Source organism: Haematobia irritans, chromosome 2 (genome assembly GCF_050003625.1).
Source record: "Haematobia irritans isolate KBUSLIRL chromosome 2, ASM5000362v1, whole genome shotgun sequence".
Lineage (NCBI taxonomy): Eukaryota > Metazoa > Arthropoda > Insecta > Diptera > Muscidae > Haematobia > Haematobia irritans.
Window position 1 is genome coordinate 229184278 of NC_134398.1, and position 14140 is coordinate 229198417.

Sequence of the window (14140 nt, forward strand, 5' to 3'; positions counted from 1 at the left end):
CAAATTTTATTTTTATAGAAATTTTTCTCAAAATTTTATTTCTATAGAAAAATTTTGTCAAAATTTTATTTCTATAGAAATTTTGTCAACATTTTATTTCTATAGAAAATTTTGTCAAAATTTTATTCCTATAGAAAATTTTGTCAAAATTTTATTTCTATAGAAAATTTTGTCAAAATTTTATTTCTATAGAAAATTTTGTCAAAATTTTAGTTCTGTATAAAATGTTCTCAAAATTTTATTTCTATAGAAATGTTTCTCAAAATTTTGTTTCTATAGAAATTATTGTATTTCTATCGAAAATGTTGTCAAAATTTTATTTCTGTAGAATATTTTGTCCCAATTTTATTTCTTTTCAAAATTTTATTTCTATAGAAAATATTTGTCAAAATTTTATTTCTATAGAAATTTTGTGCAAATTTTATTTTTATAGAAATTTTGTGCAAATTTTATTTTTATAGAAATTTTTCTCAAAATTTTATTTCTATAGAAAATTTTGTCAAAATTTTATTTCTATAGAAAATTTTGTCAAAATTTTATTTCTATAGAAAATTTTGTCAAAATTGTATTTCTATTGAAAATGTTCTCAAAATTTTAATTCTATAGAAAATTTTCTCAAAATTTTATTTCTATAGAAAATTTTCTCAAAACTTTATTTTTTTATAGAAAATTTGTGAAGCCGACCTTTTTCGGGAGGTTCAAGATTAGTTCGCTTTGGGATGAGTGAATTACCCAAATTTATTCTTATAATTGGTTTATAGTTTTGCTGCTGATGAGGAATGGGGTAATTCCGAAACAGATTATTTTTGGAAAATTTCAACTAAACAATATTACAAACGCTGACATCACGCCGATATCACAAAAGTAAGTAAATATTTTCAAGACAAATTCAAGAAAATTTATTAGACATAATTATTTGTTTTTGTTTTACTTGTTAAAGAAAATTTTGTAGTTTGAAGGAAAAAATTGAAATTCAAAATTGCAAGAATATCTTTAGTGCCATACGAAGTTCAAGATGGACGCATTTGTAGTAAAATGTACACAATTTAAGAAAAAATGAACTATTTTGTGAGAAGTACGAATTTAGTACATCTTTATGCTTCATTTACATATGTATACTTTTTCCCCCTTTTTTGGTTCATTTAACTATCGTACGCAAACACACGGATGAAAAAGACTGTTTTTCATATGTTTGGCTATAAACATTATATGTTTGGAACACAAATTTTTAAACACAATATTTTTGAGTGCAAGCATATAATGTTCATAAACTAGCATAAAATGTTTGGGACATATATGTTAATATGTTAGAACAAATTATGTTTGGGACATAAAATGTTTGTAAATATAATATGCTTGGATGCAAACATATATTAATTTAGAAATAGCCTATAAACATATATGTGTTTAGTAGCTTGGAGCGCTATTTAACAGGGAGCGATATTGAATTAAGTTGGTGGTTGTTGCTTGTTATTAAAAAATTACCATTTTATTTTTCCTTGGGCAATTGATCAGCTACTTCTTTGATCCTTACAAACTGTGTGGTCCGCTGTTCGAATCCCCGTCCGGCAAAAGGTAAAATTAAAATAAAAAAAATCATAAAATTGAATAATTTCTTCTACAATGTTTGTATTAGAGAAAAAGGTGCTAAGAACTAAGAGTAAGATTTCGGGGAATATACAATTGGGCAGAAACAAAATTTTGAGCATTCAGGTCGAAAACCTATGTTGTTAGCACCTATATTACCTGTTTATTTTCATAATTCATTATGATTGTAAATATATAAATAAATAAATAAAATTTTGAGCACAATATTGTTTGGGAGAATTTTTTTAAGCATATAATATTTTTGGGTGCAAAATGCTTCCAAACTTATTTTATGGTCACATAATAACATATTGTTTTTTGGAAGACAACATTATTGAATTTGGATGCAAAAATACAAAATGTTTGGAACTTAGACTACCCAAACATATATTGTTTGCTTTCAAACATATTATATATTGGAAGAGATCAAACATATAAATGTTTGGGCAATACCCAAAAATATATATGCTTGAAGCAAAATATGTTTGGGAGTATATGTTACAGAAGCGATTTTTTGTGAGCGTGCAGTTATTAGAGTAAAGGAAACTTTTTCCAAACATAATAATTCTATGAACTAAAATAAAGTTAAATTGGCTTTAGTGAAATAGAGGGTTCACTTATTTAGTGTAGAAACACATTTCTTTGATATAAATTTTCTTTCCTTGCAAATTTTAGTTATCCAATGAATTTTATGTACAGTCGTACCAGATAACAGTTGGTTACTTTAACAAACTTTATCGGTTATATTCTGATAGTAGATGGGACCAAATAATTCGGTTAGCAAGAAAAAATTATGTTTGACACAACAAATGAGTTTTCTGTATGTACATGGCAATCCATTTTTTTGCCTATTAGTTTATTTGGAAAATACATTAAAATTTTAAAAATAGCACACGCGTAGCAAACAGTCAAGCAAACTCGCGGAACATATCCAAAGTTAGGCCTAAATTATTTTATTGTTAGTATATATTGATGTTTTATGTTTAAGTAACGACTGTAAACCGGTCTCTGAAAACCCCTACCAGCAGTAGAACTTGCTCTCCCAACCTCTGTTTTATTCATGCTCTACACTATTAACTTGTGAGTTTCGCATAAATGTTGAGATTCTTAGTTGGCTGGTGTAATTTCTAGAATCAGGTCAAGGTTAGTCAGTCGGCACAAAAAATATAAACAATTCTCATTCCATTAAAAAAGTACAACATTGAGAGTGATTGATATTCGTTGGAGATTGGATCGAACATGTCCGTTACGAGGTGTGCGAGCTCTTGAGGAAGTTACTGCAATTGTTTACTCTAGCCTATTAAGTTGGAAATTTGTTAGTAGAAACAGCAGAAGTTTGCTAAAACAACAAAATGTCTGCTGAAAAAGGGAAAGCAGTCACTGTTTGCTGAAATAGCAAACATTGTCTGCTATTTTTTAAGCTCGATTACACTTAATCAGGTTTTAGTTTGGCTGAAACAAATAAAAATGTCAACTTTGGGGCTATCGTAACACAATTCAAACAATATTTTATGAATATCTATAGTATTTGCCCAAAAATATGAATATTTATCAAATTGAGGCAAACAAAATGTATGCTGATCGCATTTAGGAGCTTGTAAGTATATTACAGTGCAAAAATATACCACAAACTACTTTTGGTTCTTAATTATTCTTTGGGGGAAAATTTATAACCTAAAAATTTTATAATGTGTTGTTCGTTAGACTCTGAAGTAGAAAAATATAATAGCAGACATTGCCTGCTGTTTTTAGCAGACTACGTATTCCCTACGCAACTTCAAAAAACTCACTTTTTTCCCTACGCCCAAAAAATGTTTTCCTACGGCAAAAAATAATAATATTCGAAATTTAAATTTTATTTTGAAAATCAATTTTATAAATACTGAAACTTTCTGATTGTTGCCAAATGCCTCACTAAAACCCTGTAGGCGGTGAGGCGAATATTGTATTGTATAAATTTCGGTTCCTTTATTTCGTATACTTAAATATAAAAATATCAACAAAGCAACAAAGGTTCAATTCCGGTTTTGTTATAAAAAACGTCTTGGAATTCGTTCTATTATAATGACTAAGGAACATCGTGATTTAACTTATATTCTCTTCTTTGTTCGGTTACGGTAGAAAATATTCGTTTGGCCCAAATGATAGAGCTAATGAAGAATATTGCGAGAGATCCTAAAACGACTTTCGAGGAATTTTAGAAGTTTAGAAGAACTAAACTAGACATCTAGACATTTTAAAAATTTCGTTTCCTTTAATATTGAAGCATTCTTCTAGATTTCTTCTAGAGCTGTAATGTAGAAATTTAGATTTTTATTTCCTTTAAAGTTAGGAAAAGATTTTAACTGCTCTTCGAGCTCAGATTGCAAATTTTTTTTATTGTCAAGATAACATATGGTGATAGAACATTGCAATTAAATATTTTTTATGAAATTGTGTCCCAGATTAAAGAAAAGTTTTGTGTATTTATATTGAATTACTAAACGAATGTATTAAAATTTTAGTAAATTCTGGAAAAGAAAAAATGCCCTGCATTTCTAATAAAAATAAAACTCCGTCTGTTTTTCCCTATGTTTGTAGTTTTAGTTATAAGTCCCTATAAAAAGGATTTTTCCTACATCTGAAATCATTGGTTCCGACTCCCACGTGAGAATACTTTCGTAATTTGGATAGAAAGGCTAAGCTGGTTGTTTTTGCAATTTTTTATTTGTAGACAGCTGTACATTTGGCCACACAGAAAAAATGTCCGTGTACATTTTTTTGGTCTGCGAAGGTGCAAAGTGTAGTCCAGAACACCTCATAACTGTGACACCTCACGAAAGCGATACATGTATGTACCAGAACATGCACGATTAAGTTATGGAAACCAAAATGCTAGATACCAATGTACACAAGCCTAACTATACTCAAGTATCATTGCGGGCTAATTCAAACTTCCATAGCCTTTAGTATAGATCTGGGGGTATGATTCATTTTGCGTGGAAATTTCTTTTCATCTTTTTCCACCCCGCTCCCACCACTCTTGGTCTAAATCATTTCTTATTTTTGAAAAAAAAAACTATTGTCATATAAATAATTAAAAACTACAGAAAAACAAGGTGAATATTTTTATGCTTATTTAATTTATCATTGGGTGTAAGTTTTTTTATTGATTAAAATAATAAATAAATATATTTGTTTTACTACAACGACTATTATGTGGTGTTAATTAAAACTAAAGAAAAATAAATAAGAAACGTAGTAGATATTAGAGGTGTGCATGTGGGTGAAATTTGACTCACGAGGCAATAAAGGCAAACTCACAACTCACGACAATTCCCGTTAATCGTGAATCGCTAACATTTGCATACCATAAATGAATAACGTGTCACGGTAATTTTGAGTCACGCACACATCCCGACATTAGAAATTTTTATGTGTTTTTGTGATTTTAAGTTTTACATTTGTTTTGTATGATTAAGACATAAAATAATAGGATTAATGAGATAATGAGACCTGATCTCTGAGGATGAAATAATGCTTTAAGCTTCCGAAGCGTTTCTAATACGAGTTAATTTTAGTTATTAATCAATTTCGTGTTGTTTTTTTGTTTTTCCTTCTTCGTGTGTAATGATAAAAATCAAATTAACAATATGTATACACTATAATTATATACTGAAGACATATACATATATGTATCTATATGTATGTATATAAAAATACATAATCGCGCTCTGATCTTTCTCTATATATATATATCGCTCTGCCTACATCTCTGTACATAATTATTAATTTAGGCTGTCTGACATTGGACCCGTTCGAAATGAGGACCACCTTCCTCATCATCATCATCCATACCACCATGAGCACCTCGTTCATCACTTTCACTCCTTGGTAAGAATTCTACTAATTGGACTTCCTCAGCTTCGGGTGGCATCGTAAATGGCTCTCTAGGTGGTAATAGAGTTTCGAGTGTGGCCAATTGCTCTGGGGTGGCAAAATCGTTTTCAGGAAACTGAATGACAAATTGAACAATCAAATCACCACGATCAAAGGGATTATTTCTCAAAGGCATTCCCTCAGTGGGTACCATTTTAAATTCTCCATGACGTATCACTTCACCGGGTTTTGTGGAAATACAAATGTTGCGACCATCCAAATGTTTAAAACAATGAACAAATCCACACAAAGCCTGTGTTATGTTTATGCTGATATTACGCATGAGAAGATCATTGTTTCTACGCTCAAAGACTGGATGTTCGGCTTGCACAAGGACTACAACCATATCACCACGATTACCTTGTAGCCCTTGATTTCCTTCGGAGATAAATGGTATCTTAAGCATGTTGGGTGCTCCTCTTTCAACTACAACTTCATGTTTTACATTTTCTTCGACTAGACCTTTTCCTTGACATGAGGTACAACGTTGATCTTCCGGAATAATATTGCCATGGCCTTGACAGGCAGCGCAAATCTGAAAAGAAATTTCGTGCTTTAATGCTATCCAATATTTAATCAAGATTCTCATGAAAGGTTTCACCCTCTATTTTCTTTCGTCCACTCAAATTTCTTGTATTTGTCTCATCTTTTTTGAGCTGAAGAAACAAAATCGGACGACTGGTCTATATGGGGACTAGATCAAAATATAGACGCATATTGATAGTATGGATTCAAAATAACACGAGATATGACTTCTTAAGAAGCACATCGATCTACAGTGAAGCCTCTCAAACTTTGACACTCTGAAAACCGAACATCTCCCAAATATGGGGAGGTTTACTATAGTAACACGTTAAAATTAACCTCTCAAAACTGGACACCTCGCAAATGTTGACAAAATTTCAGAGGTTTCACTGCATATGGACGCCATATTAAAAATTAATAAATTTAAAATATATTTGGCACGTTGGATTCTAGCCCATCATAGTTTGTTTATATGTCTATGTTTCTATTGTTTCTTACCGTTTCTACAGCTGTTAAACCCATAAATGCATAGCTAGCTTTTCTACCCATGCCCTTACAGTGAGTACATTTCTCCTGAGCTTCTTTAGGACCACCTTCTCCATGACACTGCGAACAGTATGAAGTACGTTTGTATTCAACAGTTTTCGAAACATTTCCATTGTAGATTTCTTCCAAAGTGACCTCAAGTTTTATTACAATTTGCGCTGCTTTCCCTCTGGCGTCACGACCATGACCACCTCCCATGCTGGTGAAAGGAAACCAATGCGAAAAGAATTCGCTGTCGTCTCCTCCTCCTTCTTGAAGGCCCTTAATTCCATATCGATCATAAATTTTACGTTTTTCCGGATCCGAAAGTACTTCATAGGCAAAAGATATTTCCTTAAATTTATCTCCGGCATCTGGGTTCTTATCTGGGTGAAATTCTTTTGCCAATTTTCGATAGTTCTAAAAAAATCAAAAAATAATGTGTAATAATTTTCCAAAAAAAAAAAATAAGATCTATAATTGAATGAGACGGAGAGGAAAAATGTGTTTGTCAAATTGACTGTAAGATTTGATTACCGATCTTTCTTCATCATCTTCCACATTCCTCATTACCATCCTCTATTCGCACATAAGGAAGTATCGTTTAGATTAGTCTTTAACAATTTGTACAAACACTTCATTTTTCCTTTACGAGAGACAATATATGAGCTTAAATATGGTGATTGTTTTTCTTTCGCAGCTGATAGTGACAAAATTGGTTTCAGATACATTTTCAGTTGAATTGCATTATTTTGCACATCTAAAGTCATTTACCTGTTTTATTTCGGAATCCGATGCATCCTTGGAAACACCAATAATTTCATATAAATCTAGATTATCCATTGTTGCCGGCAATTCCTAATACACTTCAAGATCCTTTAAAATTTTATAATTATGGATTCTTTTTGCCGTTCCTGTTCTTAACCAACATACAATGACAACCATAAAGTAACAATAAAATGATAACATTTCCTACATCAGGCCTGTTCGTATACTCAAACGATTATCATTTCAAAAAAGAAAATGCTATATGCGCCGTCCACACAATAAGTTTATCCGGATGACAGTGTTCAAATCGAACATATCCCAGATATTGGCCACATCATAAGTTATGCTGGAAGACATAATCGATATTGCAGCTTGTTTATGGGATCGATAATAAATTTATCTATATTTTACTTACGTCCGACAATTCTTAGCCCTCGGCAACACTGTAAAATTATTATGTCCGGAAAAACTTATAATCTGGACTGCGCATAAAACATTAATTTAAATGAAATTTTAGTCGCATAAATGTTATACATCGACGAATTTATAAATTTACCTAATAAAACAGATCAATATAAAGCAGATAAATTAACTCAATTGATGCGCAGTTTCGTGTTCCTCTAGATTTCGGCAAGACTTTGCAGGCATATGTTTGTTTTCATTTCTGATTAATTCAGGAAAAGTAATCGCGAAAATAGTACTCACCTTAATGCGTCGGCCAGACTAGAAGTTTTTCTGCGTTTATAAAGAATCTTATGCGCCTTGCAGACTATAAATTTATCTGGACGACAGCCCAATAAACACAAGCATTGGAGAAATGCTTATATTCAATACACTTTCAAACACTTTTTCAAAGAATTAGATTGGAATTCAATTTGAAAAATTGTTGAGAAAATCGCGTTCTCAACAAAAAAACATACATTACCCTCAACAGTAGAGTACAACACGTTAGCAACAATTTCTCAATATATTAGCAACAACTTTTCAAACTAAATCCCATTTTGATGCTTCAAACCTATTGGAAAATTTGTTGAAAGCAAGCAATTTCCAAGGCCATTTGATTTAATGTTGAAGATGGGATTCACTATCAAATTGATCTTCCATCTTACAATGTGTCGAATCGATACGACAATTCGTTGATGACTAAATAATCGGTAAATGTGTTATCGATCCCATAAACATTATCGATCCCACAAACAAGCCTTCGAACTTACCTTATAATGTGGCCAGTATATGGGATATGTTCGACACGACCACTGTCGTCCAGATAAACTTATAGTCTGCAAGGCGCATAAAATTCACTTTTCTAACCGTTTTAAGGGTCCATTATTGGCGTCGTTCTAAATTTATCTAAAAAGACACCTAATAATTGCACTCATGCGATGCTTTAATATAGTAACTTGGCGTGGAACAACTTCTCAATAGTGACGGCATTCGATATTTTACTGATGTTATGTCTAGCGACTAAAAAATTTGCCGCAATAGAATTAGAATAGATTTTAATTTAGCACCATCCTCACAATTTCAATAAAAAGCTTCTTCAGCATTTCTGTGAGTTAAATTAAACCCATCATAACTGTCGTCGCTAACAATTTTAACTTTATTGGATTTAAATATTTAATAATTGGTTTTATTAGGGAAAGTGCGTTTTGATTTTAGTTTAGGATATCTATATATAAGTCGCATAAATTATATTTCTATCAATATGTACTCCAAAAAGGGGCCTTAATTGATTAATAAAGATTGAATTTAATTCAATTTTGAGCCACACATAAACATGTTTTCGCCGACAGTCAGTCGCTATGGTTGTATTTACACGCTTATGCTCTACAATTTTCTAAAGTAGCCGGTTCGTAATTTAATTTATGATGAAAGAGAACCGGGTGTTTAGTGCTGTACAAGGGAATGTCGGTTCACAAATTACTATTATCGAATAAACGGGAACCGGTTATTGATTTCAATAATCGATTACGTAACTAGCTATACAAAATGACAAAATGAGGGATCGAGGCATCACATTCAATCTGGAACTTCGTGAAATTTTACGCTAGCAGTTAAGCAAGAAGCTGCAGAAGAAGAAAAAAATTGTTTATACCGTTTCTCGTTATTAATTATTAAGCATAAATATTGAACTGAAAATTCTTGCATAAATTTGGATCTATAAGATAGCAATTTTTGTGTGGAAAATTTTTTCATCATACATCGTAATCGCGACAGAAAAAAATTGTGTGTACCACATAGAGCTAGAAAGAGAAAGCATCGCATTTCAAGTTTGATTGGTGGTGGTGCATGTTCGTGTGTGCGTGTGAATGTTAGTTTCTGTTCGTGGCTTATAACAAAAGGATTTTTGGTAGACCCAACTGGGAATAAGAAGTGATGATGGACAGTAGTAGGCAGGCGGTATTGTCATCTGAAAGATTAAAGGATATCGACGATATCCATCCAATAGAATTCCCTGAAAAGGCAGATTTTGACAAGTTTAGTGTAAAAACACAAAATTTTACTTTTGGCGCCAATATCTTGAACACAACAACAATGTCGCTAAATACTCGCAATAATGAAGAAGAGGAGATCAAAACAACAACGGAGATGATAAACAAATCACAAACAATAACAATGATGCCTCAGACTACCATAACGACGGAAGAATTCCAATTGTCAACAGTGTCCACCATTGCAGATACTCCTCCGGTAAGTGTTGAAGAAAAAACTGATTGCAGTTCATCTGAGGAGCCAGAAAACTCCGAAAACAATGAGCATTCCCAGTTGTCACAACCATTGGTGACCACAAAGAGCTATGACGAAAACAATGAGGAAGAAATAGGCGAAGAGGACTCGGATGATTCATCCTCTGACTCTGATTACTCAGATTTAAGTGGCCTCTCGGATATGTCTGGTAGAGAATGGAAACCAATTACTCAAAGACCTTTGAATTGGGTACAAAAACAAATACATTCTGGCGTTGATCCTCGGGAAATATTGTCAAAATTCTTGCCTCCATCGATTCAACGTATTAGTCCCGAATTGACAGATATGACATTGTGGCGCATATTAGCCAGTATGATGGCCGAACCTCCGAGACGCAAGAAACTATCATATGTTAATACATTTGAAGATGTAATTGACCTGTTGAAAAAATCAAAAAATATTATTGTGCTTACCGGAGCTGGGGTTTCAGTGTCATGTGGTATTCCAGACTTTAGATCTTCCGATGGTATATATTCACGTTTGGCCAAAGATTTTCCTAATCTACCAGATCCCCAGGCTATGTTCGATATTAATTTCTTTTCAAAAGATCCTCGACCTTTCTATAAATTTGCTCGAGAAATTTATCCAGGTCAATTCAAACCGTCACCATGTCACCGGTTTATAAAAATGTTGGAGCAGAAGCAAAAGCTTCTGAGAAATTACACACAAAATATCGATACTCTGGAGCAAGTAGCGGGCATTAAAAATGTTATCGAATGTCATGGCTCCTTCTCAACAGCATCTTGCACAAAGTGCAAATATAAGTGCGATGCAGATACCATACGTGCTGATATATTCGCTCAGCGTATACCAGTTTGTCCTCAATGCCAGCCCAATGTCGAGCAGAGCGTTGATGCTTCACAGCCTGTATCCGAAATGGAACTTCGAATGATCGTGGAAAATGGTATAATGAAACCTGACATAGTTTTCTTTGGAGAAGGTAAGTGCAATGTTTACACAATATCCAATGACAATAAACCCTGAAATTTACATGTACGCTACAGGTCTACCAGATGAATTCCATACAGTGATGGGAAGCGATAAAGACAAATGTGATTTACTTATAGTGATGGGATCTTCTCTCAAAGTGCGACCGGTGGCATTGATACCTAGTTCCATACCCAATAATGTACCACAAATTCTTATTAATCGTGAACAATTGCATCATTTAGAATTTGATGTAGAGCTTCTGGGTGATGGGGATGTCATAATAAATCAAATTTGTCATCGTTTAGGTGGAGACTGGACAGATATTTGTTTCGACGATGAAATACTTCAAGAATCGAATGAATTTATGTCATATGCAGAGGATGATGAAGAACATGACTATACGGTAAAAGATAAGAAGGTAGCCACCCAGGATTGCGTATCACCGAAATCCAGTGAGTCAAGCGATCTAATTTTACAATCCGCTGCAACATATTCCGATTCTGGCTTCGAGACTTCATCTACTTCTTCGAAGAAAGACGGTGAGTTTCTACCTCCTGATTATCTTGATGAACCAATGGACTCGTCTAGTTTTGGCTACCGACATTTATCCATTGACTCGTCGAAAGACAGTGGTATTCTGGGCGATGGCTCCAATTCGGCATTGCCCCCATCTTTTAATAGTTTCTCTGAGACAAGTGATATGAAGAAAAGTCTTAATATGCCAGCAACATCTACACAAGCAATATCAAACAAAACGTCTGCTAAGAAATCGACAGAAAAGCAAAGTATACGGTCACAGCAGAGGCATCAAAGTGCAGCCGAAAGACTACATAATGGTACTTACTACGCGCACGACGCCTCTGCCTCCTATGTATTTCCCGGTGCTTGTGTATCATGGAGTTCAGACTCTGAAGACGAGGATGTTGAGCTGGATGAGGCCATAGACAAAAACAGCGATGAAATCGAAGATACGGAATGCGAAACAAATCATGCCCCACTCTCTCCGCTAATGACACCATCCGTTGAGAATGAAATGGTTAAAGATATTTCAAATAATTCCCAATCTGCACAATCAAATAGTTTTGCAAATTTGATTGCGTCCAATGGTACTGGAAGTGCAACCCAGACGACTCCAAACAGTACATCGTCACCATCAACATCTTTGTTAATCCCGAAGAAACGACATTCAATTGATACAGCTGAAGTTTGTAACAAAGGCAGCGAACTAGATAAAGAAGAAATGGTGGACAATTGCGCAGCGATCGTAAATAGCCCGCCTCCGCATAAGAAAAGGCGGGATTCAGCTAACACATCCTCTGGCTCCTCCACTACACCTTTAGGCTGTACAACGTCATCCGATCAATGTTTAGGTCCCTCATAAGCTAGTGCTATGTTGCCTATTAGATGTAATTAGTTTAATTTGTGTCCTAGCCTTACTTAGATTTATGTAATTGCTTTTATTTTTTTACCATAGATTAGGATTATTTCTCTTCCCAAATATGGATTAAGACATATTTAAAATGAGTTGTTTGTTTTGAAACTTGTGTTTTTGTTCCATTTGATATTTTTACACAAACCGGCGTTTTCGTAGAAGCAAAATGCTCGCAATGCATTTATACACCATTATCACACACAAGAAAAAAATAAAGAAGCATTTTCCAACAAATAAAAAAAGCTATATACTTTTGTAAATTGTAGAAATTAAAGTTCTTAATATATTCGCGGGCAGGTGACTCCACGAGGACAATTCTTTGTTGTTACATTTCTAAGAATCGTGCCGGAGAAGATATCAATACGAGTTTTGAATCATGGATTATTTCATTCATTTATTGTTCTCACAATTTGTTTTTTCTTATCAATTTATTAATGACATTTTGTTGAATTTTACTTATATTCATCCATTTATTTCGGGTGTCGTTTCGAAGCGAATTCCCGATTTTCAATTCATTTTGTTTTAATTTTTCTTAATATGAAATAAAATTTCTGGCTTGTTTCAAAATATCGGGAAATTCGGGTATCGAATCGAAACGACAATCGGACAACAAATTAATAACAATAATGCCTATAACAATATGCGTGCATATACTACACTAAGGGCTCGCGTGCGCACACACAAACAAGTAAGATATTTACATATAAGTATAACCTAGAAAAGTATATAAGTAACATTGAAACATAAGCTTTCCAAAAAAAAGTTAGTGGGGAAAACATTTATATCTACATATTATACATATATATATTTATTTTTCTAATCCCACATAATAATGAATATACTATAAGATTAATACGCAAAAACAAATTATTTTATTCTAGATTAAATTATCATCTACACGTGAATACGCTACATACATATATCGAGTTTCTTGTAAATATCATAGCATTAAGTCTATTTTTTTCTTTTTTCAATTTTTTTTTTCAAAATTGGAAATTGCTGTGCTTTTTTTTACAAAATAATACTAATCACTTTCTTTTTTGGGTATTCTTTGGGTAGTATATTACTGAAGTTTTTCTAATATTTCTTTTTTTTATTGTTTTCAAATATTTTCAATAAATTGATAATACATACATATTCAACCCAAAATCATATTTGTTTTTTTGCGGGAGGTATATTATTTAGTGTATTATTTGGTCTGGAGTAGATTTGTGAAACGCTTTGGACTTTAGTTCCTTTTCTTTTTTTAATACCAAGCATTGAGAAATAAAGGTCGATATGGATAATAAATTTTCCGTAAAAAATATGAAGTTGCTAGTCGTCTTTTAAGGTTTTTTTCAAAATGAACTGCTCGTCCAAATTCCACTAACCGACTTTTAAAATAAAAATCAAACATTCCACTTTAAATTCCAATATTAGACTTCCACTATCCGAAATGATAAGACAAGTTTATAGCATCCACCATGGCGGCTTAAAACCAACCTTAACCGCGAAAAAATACAATTAATTAATTTGTTTTTCTATTTGAATTTGATATACGTGGGTAATTTCGACTTATATAAACCATTATCGGTCTCTGTTCATCTAACTCACTTTTGAATTATTGACTGAAATTTGGTACTATTTAATACGCATCAATCAATTTGTCCGACTTTCCTTAAAAATGACTACCACGGTTAAAGCTTAAATACTGCTGTTTTTTAATTA

General features: G+C 32.9%; 2 protein-coding genes across 2 annotated transcripts; one reads left to right on the forward strand and one right to left on the reverse strand.

Moving 5' to 3' along the window:
- Positions 1 to 4690: 4690 nt before the first annotated feature.
- On the reverse strand, positions 4691 to 7491 carry DnaJ-H (DnaJ homolog). Its single transcript, XM_075297734.1, has 3 exons — positions 7330 to 7491; positions 6529 to 6975; positions 4691 to 6040 (listed from the first exon to the last, which is right to left on the reverse strand). The coding sequence occupies exons 1-3, from the start codon at positions 7396 to 7398 to the stop codon at positions 5360 to 5362; spliced, it is 1197 nt and encodes a 398-aa protein (XP_075153849.1). The 5' UTR covers positions 7399 to 7491; the 3' UTR covers positions 4691 to 5359.
- A 1823-nt stretch (positions 7492 to 9314) lies between these two features.
- Positions 9315 to 12675, forward strand: Sirt1 (Sirtuin 1). Its single transcript, XM_075297735.1, has 2 exons — positions 9315 to 11011; positions 11076 to 12675. The coding sequence occupies exons 1-2, from the start codon at positions 9700 to 9702 to the stop codon at positions 12380 to 12382; spliced, it is 2619 nt and encodes an 872-aa protein (XP_075153850.1). The 5' UTR covers positions 9315 to 9699; the 3' UTR covers positions 12383 to 12675.
- Positions 12676 to 14140: the final 1465 nt, after the last annotated feature.